Here is a 16,634-nt window from a genome sequence, read left to right as displayed (position 1 = left end):
CTACCTAAAAAACAACATTTGCACTTGCCAGCCCTTTTCCTTAGCATACTCTACCTTACTCTTATTATTGATATGCAAATCCTCAGAATGAGAATGGAACTTGGAGATCAAGTCCTGCCTCTTTCCCAGAGTTGGAAAACTCTTCAGAACATCCTTGAACCACCATCAACCAAGCCCTGCTTTGAAAAATGATCCTTCATTTGCCACTTAAAATGATAAGAAACTTACCTCTGTTAAGAAACCTACCCTTAATAATTAATAAATTCATAGTGGCCAAGACATGGAAACAACCAAAGTGTCCTGTGATAGAGGACTCCATAAAGAAGATGTGGTACATATACACAATGGAATACTACTCAGCCATAAGAAAAGATGAAATACTCCCATTTCCAACAACGTGGATGGATCTTAAGAATATTATGCTAAGTAAAATAAGACAGTCAGGAAAAGCTAAGAACCATATGATTTCACTCATATGTGGGATATAAAATGGAAACCTGTGAACATAAACAGTAGTGTGGTGGTTGCCGGAGGGAAGGAGATTGGGGGAGAAGGGGGTCCTACTATATAGCGACAGTAGAAGATTTTAGTTTGGGTGGTGGGCACACAGTGCAATATACAGATCTTGTAACATAGAAACCACACCTGAAACCTACATGATCATGTTGATCAATGTCCCCATAATAAACTTAATTTAAAAATAAATAAAAATAGATTCATTAATTTGTTTTTATTTATCAGACATATTATCTGCCTGTTATGTGCCAGGAAAAGTACATTATTCTGGAGGATATGGAGATGAATAAGCCTTAGTCCCTACTGACTGATCTTTGGAATCTAATAGAATAAGTTTGCTGAAGAACAGACATGTGAGCAATATTACCATGATTCTGCAAGATACATCATCAGTGTATGTATCAAACGCAATGCTGAGACAGAAAAGCAAATAATTAATGATTCCTCCATAGAATCAATTTCACTCTCTATACTCTTGGTGTGATTTTCTCCCCAGAAATCACCAAGTCTTCTAGTTGTTTTTTCCTCTTCTCATGAATTTGTAATCACCCAAGTTTGAGACAGAGTGGCTGTCTATTCAATGATACAATGGCTCACAAATTGGAGCATATTTCCCTATACTCTGCTTTCCTAGGGCCCAGGGCCATTAAGAGAAACAACACTTGACCCTTCACATAGATTTTATATGTGCTAGACACTCTTCTAAGAACTTTACAGATATTGATTCATTAAATATAACAATCCTATAAGGTAGATATTCTTCTTATTATTATTATTACTATTATTATTATTATCATTTAAAGCTAATTGAGACACAAAGGTTGGCCACTCACCTAAAGCTGCCCAGCTAGTTGGTGATAAAGCTAGATTTTGAACCTAAGGCACGTGGCTCAAGGGTCTTTGATCTTAATCACTCAAAAGAGAAAGCTTTGAAATAGCTATCTGGACAAACAGCCAAACCTACACAGATAATTGGGTGGTAATGGGAGGGGACTGGAATTGGAGGGTGGAGGTTGGCAGACAGGGCTCAAAGATTTCTCATATAAACCTTTTCCAAATGGAAGCCTCAAATCTCTGGCAACCAATTTTTACTGAGAGGATGGTAGGCGTAGAATAGCATCTTAAATACAAGTAATCATCTCTGTGTAAATATCTAGTTGGAGAGGGATTAGAGGTAGCACTTAACTAAAGGTGAAAAGCATAAGGGAGCTATGTGTTTACATACACTGGGTCTTGATGTTTTCTTTTCCTATTATTCCTGAAACAGACACAATGATTGTTTCTTCTCTGGTGAGTTTATTGAGAATACAAAGTTCAGGTTTTGCCTGAAATTTTAGATCCCCAGAGCTAGAACAGAAATTTTGAGGTCATCTAAAGCTATAAGGAAGAAGTCCTTTTCTCTACCCTTAACACACACACACACACACACACACACACACACACACACACTTTTACAACACAGAAGAGGATAAATATCCATTAGAAATAAGATGTGAAGTACCTGATGCCCAGAAAGGCATTAGTGGCCCTCTATTAAAAGTGATTAACCAAAGTAGGCAGGAGTCATCATGAAAATACAATGATATTAGGTATTGAGTGATTCTTTTGTTGGATCTGATTGATGTTTTTTCAACACTTTAGATTGAATAAATGTTTAGATTGTATGTCTGACCTCTTGGTCCTATGTTTTTAATTCATTAGTTACAAGTCTTGGAAAGAGAATTCTCAAATATCCACCTCAATAAAAGATCAGAATTATTCACAAGTAGCCAGGAGTTTGAAGGCAGCTGGTCTAAGTTGGGACACTTCTCATAATGGAAAACTCATGGCTTCTGAACCAAATGTAAAACCACTGTGTTTTATCAGTCTGTACTACATGCGCTCCTGTTTTAAAGCCTATTCAAGAACAACCAGAGTCCCGGTAACTAGAAATCTATTTCTCACCCCTAAATATCCTCAGATTTTTTAAAGAAAAGTTGACATCTTACCCAGACCTACCTTATCAGAGTGGGGGACTCTCCTGTACTCTCCATGTCAAAGAAGTATATAACTCTTGTTCCAAGTGTGATAGGACTAGTTTACTTTTCCTTAATGGAAACTCTGTCCCTAAATTTCAGGCTTCACTATTTCTCTTTCAGCTTTATCAATGATAGAAGCCATGCAAAGGGACCCGAGAGACCAAACTTCTCATTTCAAGATGAGGAGAGGAAGCTCAAGGAGAAGAGAGCATCATCCTAGCATCCACTTGGTGATAAGAGTTGTTCCTGGTTCTCATTCCAGGATTCTTTCTGCTGTACACTCCTCTACTTTTATGTGGCACTGAAGGTGACATTGTGTAACCAGGAAGCCCAGGAAGGTGCAGTGCAATTCCCTAACCTTCTCCTCACTCCTCTCCCAGATCACATGTCTGAACCTGCATCCAGTGGAAGGAAAGATCATTAGCTCTTACTCATTTCCATGTACTCTGGAGTCAGTCCAGTGTATGGTTCCAAGCTGTAGTCTAGGTCCCACTGCTCTGGATGCCTTGAATGGGCAGAGTCAGTTTCTCCAGGTTCTGTTTCATCTTTCAGCTTCCGAAATAGTTTCTTTAGCTTCCTGGAAAAGAAATGGACCAGTCACCAAAAGTCTCTGGAGGACAGAATTAGTTCTGCAGACAGAAAGGAGAAACAAACTAAGTGTAGACACTAAAATTATCTCTGATCCAAGGACAGATAAAGGGATATGGAGGAGACTGTTTTTTTTCTTAAAGACAACCCTAGAGAGAGTTTATATAATTTTTAGCAGTTTCTGGGCATGGTAAGTATTCAATAGATGGTAGCTATTATCATTTTAATATTAAATGTTAAAATATACCTGAGGGTATAGTCTTTTCATACTTCCAATTGATGCACAATATATAGACAATGAAATTAGATGAAAGAACAGGCTGCCAATTCTGCTAACTATTCTATGAGAAAATTCTTAGGAGATAGTTTAGAGGAGAACAGAAGAACAGACAGAATCATAGACTTGAGGAATTTAAAGTGATTTTGAAGTCCATGTTCCATCTAAATGCAGGACACCACCCCCGCCCTCCACATTCCTCACACAAGATCATGCCACCCCTATGTGGCTATTTCCAGACTAGCACTCCTGTCAACATTAGGCATCTATTGTTAGAAAGTGCTTCTAACAGTTTATGGAAATCTAATAATTAAAAATTATGTTCTAATCAATGTCTTTCTAATATCAATTGCCATCAAGAAGATGTAGTATAGTGTAGTGGGTAAAGTCTGATCTTTGAGGTCAGAAAATAGTTGTGTAAAGCCCAGATTCACAATTCACCAGCTGTAGTTTCGTAAGCCAGTTATTAAAACTCCGTAAGTTTTACTTTCTTATCAATGAGAAAATGTTAACTAGCCCACAGGGTTAGTTAAAGGAGATAATCTATGTAACATGCTGCACTTTGGGCTTGGTACATGCTAAGAGCTCACTAAATATATCTATCACTGGCTCTACGATCATCATTATCATCATCATCATCATCACTACCACCACCACCACCACCACCATCATTATCAAAGGAGGATTTAAAGAATAAGTTGAGATCCATTTAAGCAGCAGTAAAATAAAATATTTCATAATAAATTAGCAAGCGATAATTCTGTGGCATTAAGAAATTGAGAAAAACCCAGATGGAGCCTGAAGATTCTGAAGCCAAATAGAGTAGACCAGCTGAGGCCTTATCTGTGAGTCAGAACAAAAGAGAAAAGAGAGAAGAGAGAGAAAGAGAGAAGAAAAGAAGGACAGAGTGGAAGAGGAGACAGGAGGTGGAAAAGGAGGTCAAGAACCAGAACTCAAACTGAGACTTCTCCTCCAGATATCAGTAATCAGAAAATTTGGCTAAATCTTTAGTAAAAACTAATTAATGGTTTTAATTAAACATGGAAAATTGAACACATGCATATATCCTTATCTACTTCTGAAATGCTACAAAAATAATAATGAATTTTAAAATGTATGAAACCACAAGGTTAAAGAAAACAGTCATGAATACAGTAGTGTATTGAGAGATGTAATGAATGCCTTGGAAGATGAACACTGATGAAGAGTTAGCAAAACTGTTATGGTTGAATACCAAGTGCCTATAGTAAAAGACATCATAGAAAAGCAAGCCAGCTCATGCTGCAAAATATCAGAGAGGCTCAGAAATTGTAGGCACCACATATCACCAAAGGCAGTTGGTAGTGATTGGTCAATGCACTGTTTAAGGAACAGTAGGCCCTAATGTGTCTGCCTATTCATATTTTCCAAGTGACTACCACTTTCTAACACCAGCAGGAGCAAAGAGTTTATTTTGAGGAGAAAATGAACCAGGAAAACTCTAGATCTGAAATAAAACCAATAAAATAATGGGAAGTTAAAAATAAATAAACTCTAAAAAAAAGTATAAAAGACAAATAAATGGACAATAGAAAAGATAAGAAAATGAATCAATCTAGGAACTCCAATATAATGAGAAAGACAAGACCAAGAAAATGGTGGGGAAGAAAATACATAAGAAATACAAGGAAATGTCCCTGAGGTGAAAAATATGCATTTTCTGGTTGGAAAAACCTACTCAGCATAATGGTTAAAAAAAAAAAAAAATGGATCTCTGCCAAAGCACATCACCATGAGATTTCAGAAATCTAAGAATAATGAAAAGGATTCTAAAAGCTTCCAGGTACAGAAGGACAAACATAAATTCTTTAAAAATTATTTGGAATCAAAATGATATTAGAATTCTCAACATCAGCCATTGACACTGGAAAATTCTAGGGAAATGTTTTAACATTAAAGAGGTAAAGATTTTAGCACAGAATTCTATACCCAGCCAAAGTATACATCAAGTGCAAAGGCAGAATAAAAACATCTTTACATATGCAAGTTTTCCTAAAAGATAACCTTCTGTGCATCATCCATCCTCATGATATTCCAGGAGGATGAATTTCACCAACCAAGGATATAAAGCAAAAAAAAAGTCAATATATAACTCAGCAAACAAGGAATCCATCAGAAAAAGGAGGCATTGAATCAAACTCAGATTGATAGCTGTATAGAAGGTTCCAGTTTATGGGTATGCTCTCCAGGAAAAAATAAATGCAACCAATAAGATATCTGATGTATTTGATGAGGTAGTGTAGCTAAGAAAGTGAACACAAGCAAGTGTTGACAATAATGTGTAATGAGTGTTATGAAGGAAGAAGTTTAGGTAATTATGAGAATACTAGAGGCCTGGTGCAAGAATTTGAGCATGGGTGGGAACTGGTTGGCTCGCCCCCGATTGGGGCTGATCAGGGCCGGGCCAGCTGGAGGGAGGGGCCCTGGGAAGTTGGCCATTGTCCCTGCCCCCAATCGGGGCCCCATCAGGGCCAGGCTGGCAGGGGGAGAGGGGCCACAAGAGGTCGGCCATCCCTGCCCCTGATTGGGGGGTTATCAGGGGTGGGGCTGGCCAGCCAACCTCCTGCGGCCCCTTCCCCAGGCCAGCCCCACCCCTGGGCCGGCCAGGGGGAGGGGCGTGTTATAGTGACCTGTCATTCTGGTCATTCCATCATTCCTGTCGCCTGGCTTTTATATATGTAGATAACAAAGAAACCTAACTTTGCCTAAAGCAGAGGACGTTTCCCTAAGGAAGAGATGTATAAATCAAATAAATGACAAGAGATGATAGAAAAAGCATGGGAAAGAGCGAGAGTGTGTGACAGGTGAATGTATGTTCTAGGCCAGTGATGGCGAACCTATGACACGAGTGTCAGAGGGGACACACGAACTCATTTTTTGGTTGATTTTTCTTTGTTAAATGGCATTTAAATATATAAAATAAATATCAAAAATATAAGTATTTTTTTTACTATGGTTGCAAATATCAAAAAAAATCTATATGTGACACGGCACCAGAGTTAAGTTAGGGTTTTTCAAAATGCTGACACGCCGAGCTCAAAAGGTTCGCCATCACTGTTCTAGGCCCATGGAATTATTTGTGCAACAGCCAAAGGTAAATGTGAAAATGGCTCAGAGGAGAGAGTGAAAGTTCAAAATGTTTGGGGCACAGAGCAGGAGAGAGGAAGTGACAAAAGATAAGACAAGTTCATGGCACTGAAGGTATCGTACAGTGCTTTAGTAAGAGATTATGGAAGCAGAGTCTAGGTGATTGCAATGGACATGGAGAGATGTAGACAGATTGAGACATGCTTAGAAGATAAAGTTAAGAAGCTGGTGGTGAACTGTATGTGGGAATAGAAGGAGACTGAGGATGGAAGGGTCTTTGGGCATATGGTAGATGGTGACACCATTTGCTAACACAGGGAACACTAGAGAACAGGCAATTTTGATAAAGGGGACGAGGAGTTGGAAGTGGAGGATACCATGAGATAGCTAAGTAGGGATGTCTACTAAGCAATGTTATGTAGGTCTAGAGCTCTGAAAACAGGTCTAGGTTTGAACTCAAGATCTGAGAATTATCGTGGAGACAACTGAAATCCTACAATGAGCACCACATGTAGATTGAGCAGAGGGGAAAATATCTACAGTTAAGGGAGGGATGGAGGGCAAGGAACCTTCAGAGGGCAAGGAAGGAGCATCATAGGAACAGCAGGCCAACTGGAAGACCACGTGGCATGGGAGAGGGCAGCAGAAGAGCTTCAGGAGGCACTATGGAGTCAGCAGTATAATACACCAGGGGTAGGCCAAAAATGAGGCGGGGGGACAATTTAAAAAACTGATGCAGAAAGTCCCTCAAGAGCGGGATTTAACAGGAATCCTGCAAGTTGTATAACATACAGATGGGTCATTTGGAAAGCTTCAGATTATGATTCCGACCGTATGATGCACTCGCTCGTTAAAATAACTTCTTTGATGTTACCCCCCTTTTCCTTTCGTCTGTTATTTTTCTGTCCCTTTTATAATGACAAGTCTGAGAAACTGTCCAAAAGGCTCAGAGCCTTTCCTTTGCTTGTGCCCCCTAGGCTCACCCCAAGACCATGGGGAGTGTCTGTCCCATCTGGGGCCTCCTGCCACAGGAATCCAGGCCCCAGGCTGTCACCCACAGACCCTGGTTCCACAGCCACTGCAAGCCTTGTTAAAGAAGGCAGAACCAAGCCTTAAATGGGCCAAAGAAGAGAAACATATCAACCTCTGAGCTGTGTATTCCTTTTCTTGACACCTGACAAGGTTCAAATTTGTTCCCTAAACTCTGGATTCATGGCCAGATTCCACAGTATTTGAGGAGAACACAGACCTCCGCTGCCTGTGATGTCTTTAAAGAGCTGTTTTATGTCTTGAAAGATAATATTTATCGCATTTACCAAAAAAAGTAGAAAGTTTATAAAATCTTACTGGCTGTGTCCAAAGGTTATATTCCTGTTATTTTGGGATGTGATTTTGTGCTTTCAGTAAGAATAGGGATGTGGGACTTTTTGCTGGTGGAAATTTTGCTCTACCTGCTCTCTCCATCCCAGAGTTTGCCCAGGTGAGAAGTTGGCATTTACCCTTTCACACACACACACACACACACACACACACACACTCATCTTTCTGAATGATACAAGGCCTATTTCCAATTTTGCTTCAAGGAATACAGGACCTAGTTTGAGATAAAATTATAGTGAGGACTTGGGATGTCATGTGGCATGTTTTTCAGGGATGGGGAACCTTTTTTCCTGTCAAGGGCCATTTGGATATTTTTTTTAACATCATTCACTGGCTATATAAAATTATCAACTTAAAAATTAGCCTGCTACATTTGGTCAAACATTTAACTCACCCCTAATGCCTTGGAAGAACCAGACCAAATGATTTAGCAGGACATATCTGGACATTCCCCACCCCTGTTTTAGAGGCACCACACAGTTTGGATTCAAAGTATACTTTGCACAAACACATATGGAAGAGGGAAAGGTGGGGATGGCATGAGGGAGGTGGGACTGAGGGAACTCCCCAACAATGGACTCAGGTAATAAATGGCATGGGGTCAGATTCTGCCTTGCCTCTCACCATGCACAAAGTCATCCCAGAAGTCACTGCCGATGAGCTTTATCAAGGGGCCTGTAATGTTTAAGACTGTCTGACTCCTCTCTAGAAAGCATCTGCTACAACTCTGTCAGGCCCAGGAGCCTGGGTGGCATGAGTGGGAATAGTCCGAGGCCAGACCACATAATCCAGTTTTGTCGTGTCTTCCTGGTGCCCCAGGTTTTACTGTCTCCCTGGGAAGCACTTTGTTTTTCCATCTGCAGGGCCTCTGAACCAGGCCCAGCAAAGGTGAGAAGTGACACTGCCTGGTGGATGGTACCTGGACAGAGTTGGGTTTCCATAGTGGCCCTGTCGGGGACACCTGCCACATTTAGGGGTGGGAAAAGGGAATGTCTGATGGAGAAGCTTATCCAAGGTCCCAAAGGATGAGTGTGCAGGATCCTTGCACATGCCTGCTATCTGTGCCAACCTTGTGGAGACTTGTGGGATTAGGAGGTGATACTATTGCTCAAAACCAGTGTTTCCAGCAAAGGATGCATTCCAGTAGTAGTGCATGTGACACCTTTGGAAGATCTCTACACTTGGTCTTGTATCTTATTAAAGCACCTGGGAAAGCTATTTCCTTTCCTGCTCTCATTCAGTCCCACTGACTACAGTCAAGGAGAAAATCTATCTGCTGCTGGTATGTCCTTAACACCACCCCATGCTAGTGGATAAGAAAGTGAATGCAGCTCTTAGGCTAATGTCATTGATTAGTAATGCTCTGGTTTCATTGTTTCTTTCTATTGTTATTTGCTATTTATGGTAACTGATTGTGTTTGTTTTCCACTGTAGGAAATGTTATGGATTTTAATAAAATTCATTTAGGGGAAATTAATATGCAAATAGCTATTCAGGTAGATATGAGGAAAAATTTAAAAATTGATTCACAAATAACTAAAGATTGGGAAACGGTTCTAATTCAAGAAGCTTGCTGGATGTTAAGATTCTCAGAGGCATCAACATTGTAGTTGTGGTACTTTGAGCAACACACACACACAGAATCTAATGAGAATATTGTACCCTCAGGGGAGAGATCAATTATGGTGGACTGCCTGACCTACAATAAAGATCAATTAGATAGTCTTTCACATTTTAAAATTTTCTTTGAAAGAACATTAGAAAATTGCTCTCAGAAATAGGAAAGGAATACTATAGACCAGTGGTTCTCAACCTTCCTAATGCTGCAACCCTTTAATACAGTTTTTCATATTGTGATGACCCCCAATTTCATTGTTGCAAATTGAACATAATTAAAGCATAGTGATTAATCACAAAAACAATATGTAATTATATATGTGTTTTCCGATGGTCTTAGGCGACCCCTGTGAAAGGGTCGCGACCCACAGGTTGAGAACCACTGCTATAGACAATCTTACAACTGTATAATCTTATATTTTTTACCCCAAATATTCTTATCTAGCATGATCACCTGCCTAACTCCTCAGACTTGCTTCTTTATAAAGAAATCAAGTCTGTTCTCTAAGATTAATATTTATATCCCTTGAGGAAAAACTTTTAGGCAGGTTCTGAAGGTACATGAGAGCTACATTTTGAACCAAAAGCCACTGGGCCCAGGACAGAAGAGAAAAATCGTATTCCTGAGTTGCTCTTTTTAGTCTACTCCCAGAACTTGAAATACTTACAAGCATTACATGTGAACATATAAGCAATAACATTCAGCAACACCTTAGCAACCTGAAATCCCAAAGAATGGTTCTTCCTTTCTCAGATGTCCATATTTCCCATTTTCTAGAGAGCTGAGCATATATCCAGGCTGTATTTTCACATAACTGTGTTGGACACAAATTTTTCTAGAATAACTTTGCTGATGTCATGCAGTGAGTATATTATACTGTCTCCATCAAAGGGCTAAAGACCTTTGGGCCAAATTTTTATAATTTACACTGTTCCTTCTTCACGGTCAGGCTCAACTGTCATTTCTCTTAGGACTATAAAAGACTCCTTTTTATTTTCTTGCTCATTTCAACTGTGTCACACATAAGGATATTGCCAGGTGCTGAACCCTGGATTGGATGGATCTAATTTATTCAGAGTAGGTTCTGAGTAGAAAATGGAAGGTCCATAAATCATAATCATAGTTATTTCATGTGACCAAACTCAAAATACAACCTGTAGAATTATAAAGAGCTTTGGAGATAGAATAATTAGGATTTGGTGGAAGAATTTTTTGTTCTATATCCCTGAATTTAACTACATAATTATGTTGGGTGTGTCCTTTAGCAAATTAGAAACTGAAATGAGAAAAAATATTTTGAAACAAAAACATGTGTTTGGAATCACCAGTGACTAGCTTCATTGACTAGAGGAGAGGTTCACAGAATGTCTGAGCTGAAATGAGAGCACCTGAGAGATGGTTATAATGCCATCATTTTCATCACAAGATGAGGACAGTGAGACTTAGAGCAGCAACATGCCCACAGCTTTATGAGTTACTATGCAATTAGCATCAATTAACTGTGGCATATTAAACATACATTGAGCATAAATCAGAAAATTTAGCCTTCAAGGCAAACAGTCGTGTGTTAGTTTCATCTGTTATGGAGCTGATGGAGTTGATGGGTTGGGGAACAAGCCAACACACAGCCCAAACATATGACTAAGTTCTTGCCCCTCTTACACTCTATCAAAGGCTGCTGGGTCCAGAGTGAGAAGGCTAAATGGTAGAGCAGATGTCCAGAAATGAAAAATGGGCATCTCGTGCCCACAAGCTATATACAATTCCATCCAGAACAGAACAACAATGTACTGGGAGGGCAGATGTCTTCCCCAGATGTTGAGGGGGAATGTAGACTTTCCTTTGTAGCAGTGATGGAGGGGCTGGTTTCAAAGCTGCCCAAGGGCAAGATGTGGCTTTGGTACATCTTTTTTTTGGTCTACATATTTTCTGGGTATTTGTCCATAACAATTGTGGTCTGTCTGAGATGGTAAACTCCTAGAGAACAGCAACCATGTGTTTCACCAGCTTTGCTTGATGACTATCACTGACTCTTAATCAGAAAGCTGGAAAACAGGGAACAGCTTCAGAGGGTTCAGTTACTCAAGATTGATGACTTCCTGTCTGATGCCTAGAGGCTAGCTTAAGCAGGGAGGTAGAATAAGGCGCCCAGACACCAGTGCTTTCACCAACCCTCCTCCAAGAGAAGCACGTGCCAGCGGGCCACCTGAGGTGGTCCTAGTGTAGGGACAGGAAACCATTCAAAGCATTCAGTCTAATTAATAGTGGGTGATGCTGAGATCTGTTCTGAGAACTGAAATCGTAAAGTTTTACGTAGGAATGTTGAATATTCTCATTCCGTGAAGTAGAGCTCTCACTATAAAGGGTTTTGTTTCCAGGTAAATGACGTTTTTCTCCATGATAACTTTAGCTCTGTAAGTGTGTTTCTGAGGAAGACCAAAGAATAATATTCTCAGGAGAACTTTCAGACAGTTACAGCCCTCATAGAGGCAGTTTTCCATGGAGAAAGGAGTTGGATCCTATGTCCTCTAATGGTTCCATTCAGCCCAAGAAATCAGCAACCTTTCAATAGGTTTAGAGAGATTCTGGGCTCTTGCCCTTGCCATGGCCCTGAAACTTTGATTAGAGAGCTGCCATCACTATGAGCCTTACTTTCTCCAATTTATAGCACCACCTGGGTGAGGAGGTGGTTTTGATAAGCCTGAGTCAGTCTGTTGTTTGTTTAGAAAAGATACCTCACTCAAGAGAAATTGTTTCTTTAAACAAAATAATTGCAGACCATCTTGTTACAAATGATGGTGGCAGCCTTCTTCGATAGACAGACACCCTCAGCAAATGAAAAGAAACCCTCAGCTTAGGAAGAGTTCTCTAACAGCTCCCAAATCCCTGACCTTTATTCACTCTGAATTCTAACAGAGTTTACACCACACAGAAAGCACCAACTCACATACTTTCTTTTGTCTCCAGACTTAAAATGTAAGCTCTGAGAAGACAAGGATCATTTCATATATGTATTTTTAAATTTTAAAAATTTAATTGCATACAAATCTTGTGCTTAGGTTGAAAGAAAAACAGACAGGCTGTTGTTATAGACTGAATGTTTATATCCCCTCCAAAAGTAATATGTTGAATTTTTGTTTTTAATCCGCACCCAAGGATTTTTCTTTATTGATTTTGGGAGAGAGAGAGAGAGAGAGAGAGAGAGAGAGAGAGAGAGAGAGAGATGAGAATAACTCTACATGAGAGAGACACATCAATTGGTTGCCTCCTGCACGCATTCTTACTGGTGCTGGAGAACCTGCAACTGAGGTATGTATCCTTGACCAGGAATCGAACCTGTGACCCTTTTGTCCACAAGCCAATACTCTAACCACTGAGCCAAATCTGCCAGGGTCATATGTTGAAGTTTTAATTCCCAACATGATGGTAGTAGGAGGTGGAGCCTTTGGCAGGTAATTAGGTTTAGATGAAGCCAGAATGAGGGAGCCCCTGTGATGGAATAGTGCTCTTATAGCAGCGGTTCTCAACCTGTGGGTCGTGACCCCTTTGGCGGTCGAACGGCCCTTTCACAGGGGTCGCCTAAGACCATTCTGCATATCAGATATTTACATTACGATTCATAACAGTAGCAATATTACAGTTATGAAGTAGCAACGAAAATAATTTTATGGTTGGGTCACAACATGAGGAACTGTATTTAAAGGGCCAGAAGGTTGAGAACCACTGCCTTATAGGAAGAGGAAGAGACACCAGAGCTCTCACTCTTTCCACATGCACACGAGGAAGAGGTCAATGAGCATGCAGTGAGATGTGTGTTGTTTATCCCTCCTAGTCTGTGCTTTTTTGTTGTAGCAGCCTGAGCTGATGAAGACAGCTAGTTAAGTTCAGACTGCAATATTTGTGGGTATGACTCTTCAGTATACAGTTCTCATCTTTTAATATCTGAGTCATGTGAGCCAAGAAGTGAAGGCAGTGGTATTTCCTTCAAGCCTTCCTGCCATGTGGATACTGTTGTGCTGTTATGTACCTCAGAGCCTGGCTCTCTGACCTGTAAGGAATATTCTGTTAGCTAGTTGTTCTTCAATTCCTTTGCTTCCTGAACTAGCCAGAGTGGGTCCCAATGTCCACAACTAAGATGGCCAATAACATGAACAAATACAGTTGGAAAGGAAGGGATTAAACAAGTGTTTTTGGTTTTGTTTTATAGCAGGACTTCTCAGAACCATTGATACAATATGCATAGTCAATCTCCAAGGGAGAGAGAGAGGGCATGGCAGTATCTTCAGCTAACCCCATGGGGACTGACTATTGCATCCCACAACAGTTAATCTTGCAAGGGGTTTGCAAAGATCTCCAGGCCTGGTATAAATTGTCCATCCTGGCCTCCTAAACAGAATTGGCCCAGCCTGTAAGTGCTACCCCAGTCATTTCTGTCATTCCCTGGCTATTTGATGCTTTTCTGCCTGAAAATATTCCCTGAAACAGATTTTTCTGTAAATACCATAAAGCAATATAAATGAAGGGCAAAACAAGTTACATTTTCTTTGACCTGAAGGAAGATTTTCATTTGCTCCATCTTCTTTTCTTTAGGTCTCATGCCTGTGAGTTAGTGTTTATTCTCATCACTATCTCAATGTAAAACTTAATTGAAAGTCATCCTTCTATAAAATCTGTATAAACCCAACTGGGAGGGTAGAGAGAATCCATATGAAAATCTATTCTGCATTTCACCAGCTATGCATCCTTCTCCTCCTAAGATCATATATTCCACACTTTCTTAGTGATTTTTCTAAACAGTTACATTATGTTTCAAACTTTCATATTCACCTATCCACCATACTGAACATCTCTTTTACTTGTTCACTGGGAGAACAGATAGCATTAAAAATATTAGACAGCTTGAGGTCAAAGATATCCAGTTCCTACCTCTGCCTCTTGCTGCTTATGTGTACTTAACGAAGTGCTTAATTGTTCTGAACCTCAAACATCCCAAATCAGATTGGCAAACAAGGCTGTGAGAGGAGCCCTACCTTATGGGGAAAGTTATTGGCAAGCAGACAAAGGAAAAATAGCCCAGCTATCTGAGAAGAGGAGAGGCCATGAAAATCCTGCTGAAAGTCCGGGCCCGCTGAGCTAGGCCCTGGCAGCAAGGAGGGAGATGAGAAGCATTCGTTACATACGGTACTCCAATCTCAAAGATATTGTTCTGGATCAGCTGCTTCCCCAACATGATGATGCTAAGCTGAATGCAGAGCTCCATGAGGCAGCCCCCAGGAGCACACTGCAGAGAGGAAAAGACAATGGAAGGAATGGTTAGACCAAGTGAGCTCAAAGGAGCAAGGGCATGAATCCAGACATGGTGCAATGGGGATAAGGATGAGGCTGGGAGTGGTGGGTGCCCCTGTAAGCCACTAGCCAGGCAGGAAACACCAGTGGCTAGCCATACTTACCTCTTCCATGCGATAACCATTGAACACATAAACATAGCTTCCAGGTCGGCCCACAAACCTGAAATTAAGAAGTGTGGGAAGAGTTAGGAAAAGAGAGAGAAAGTCAGGGCTCCTTAAGGGCATGCCTTTAGATCAAGAGCCACTGCCCAATGTCTTTCTTGAAAGTACTGGCCAAGGTAGGTGATAAATCACCCAGGGACAGTTTATGCCCATTAGCAGCTAACAATCATCTATAACACCTAGGGTTCACCTCCAGGGGATAGGGGGTGAGACTAGTGTGGGGCAGGAAGGTCACACAGAGGTACGGTGTGTGTGTGTGTGTGAGAGAGAGAGAGAGAGAGAGAGAGAGAGAGAGAGAGAGAGACTAAGCACAAAGTTTGGATTATCTCTAAGTATACTGTGTGTGCATCTCCTCTCAACTAGTTTCAAGAATTGAGTTCTAACTGCAACTCCTCAGTGAACGCTACCAATTTCCCATGAAATGAAGGGTGAGACAGACTAAAGTAAGTGGAGAGTCCTGGGAACAGAAAAAAAATCTAGACTTCTTACTGAAAACGTTCAAAGGAATGGAAGAAGCCTGACTCATTCCTCTTTAAGTAACATCAATTTTATTGGGGGATAAGAAGCCAATCATGGAACTAGACAGGAATCCTAATTATTTGAAATGTCATACCTAGGTCCACCTGTTAAAATTCTACTCATCTATTTAAGGCTCAGTTTAACCTTTGCTTCTCTGTGATGTTTCCTTGTCTCTGTTCATCGTTGTAGCTCTTATTACAGCATTTTTTTCAGATTACAATGTGCTGTTGCCAAGACAACTCTTTCAATATACCACAAGTTTATCTAAAGTCAGGACCCTATTTATTTATTGCCTAGAATATCATGTTTGCCATTTGTTATTGATAGCACAACTAGATAGAAAACACCAGTGAAGTATATACTCATTAACATGAACAGTTTCTCTGCTCCTATAATTTCATAAGAGCCAAGGAAACACATTTATAAGAAATTATCAAATGGGGGTGATGACAGTTCTTGCTACCAATGTCTATTTGATGAGCATTTAGTTCTGGGGAAACTTGGCATAGTTGATGCCTCCTGGGAAATCTCCTTGTAGATAGCCAATTGATCTGACCACAAAAATATTTATCAGAAGTAATTTTACATCCAGACCTACTGCATAATGAAGAATTGGACTGGACTTTGTTGCTGGTTCCTGGAAGGAGTCTCTAAATCTTTGGAATTTCCTGATAGGAGTGTCTTTGTTATTCTTAGTGGGCCCTTGGGATTATACCTAAATTTATGCTAATGAGATCACTCAGGATGAAGGAGACCATGCCAGAAGGGCCAACCATGTGATTAGAGGGTTAGGGCTTTGAGCCAGGTACTAGCAGCCTGACCTCCAGGGAGGAGAGAGCGGAGTAGAGATTGAGTTCAATCACATGGTGGATTATTCAATCATACCTAAATAAAAACTCTGGACAATGAAGCTTGGATGAGCTTCCTGATTGTTGGTATACATCAATGTGCCAGAAAGCTAACATGTCCTGAGAACATGGAAGTTTTGTTTAGGACCCACCTAGACCTTATCTTACGTGCCTCTCCTGTTCACTGATTTGGATTTGTATCCCTTTGCTATAATAAAACTGTAATTGTAAGTA

General features: G+C 40.4%; 1 protein-coding gene across 1 annotated transcript in view; it reads right to left on the bottom strand.

The window, feature by feature from the left end:
• The window catches only part of ANO2 (anoctamin 2), a 302,486-nt gene that overhangs the window by 33,269 nt on the left and 252,583 nt on the right, over positions 1-16,634 (bottom strand). The window contains exons 18-20 of the mRNA XM_070408835.1: positions 14,974-15,031; positions 14,704-14,804; positions 2,966-3,111 (exon numbers count right to left, since the gene is read on the bottom strand). Coding sequence (XP_070264936.1) covers positions 2,966-3,111; positions 14,704-14,804; positions 14,974-15,031 — 305 coding nt within the window. The remainder of the gene's footprint in view (positions 1-2,965; positions 3,112-14,703; positions 14,805-14,973; positions 15,032-16,634) is intronic.

This window comes from Myotis yumanensis, unplaced genomic scaffold (genome assembly GCF_028538775.1).
Source record: "Myotis yumanensis isolate MYYU_CA2020_CCGP unplaced genomic scaffold, mMyoYum1.0.hap1 SCAF_3, whole genome shotgun sequence".
NCBI lineage: Eukaryota > Metazoa > Chordata > Mammalia > Chiroptera > Vespertilionidae > Myotis > Myotis yumanensis.
This window is presented reverse-complemented; position numbering and strand designations above follow the sequence as displayed.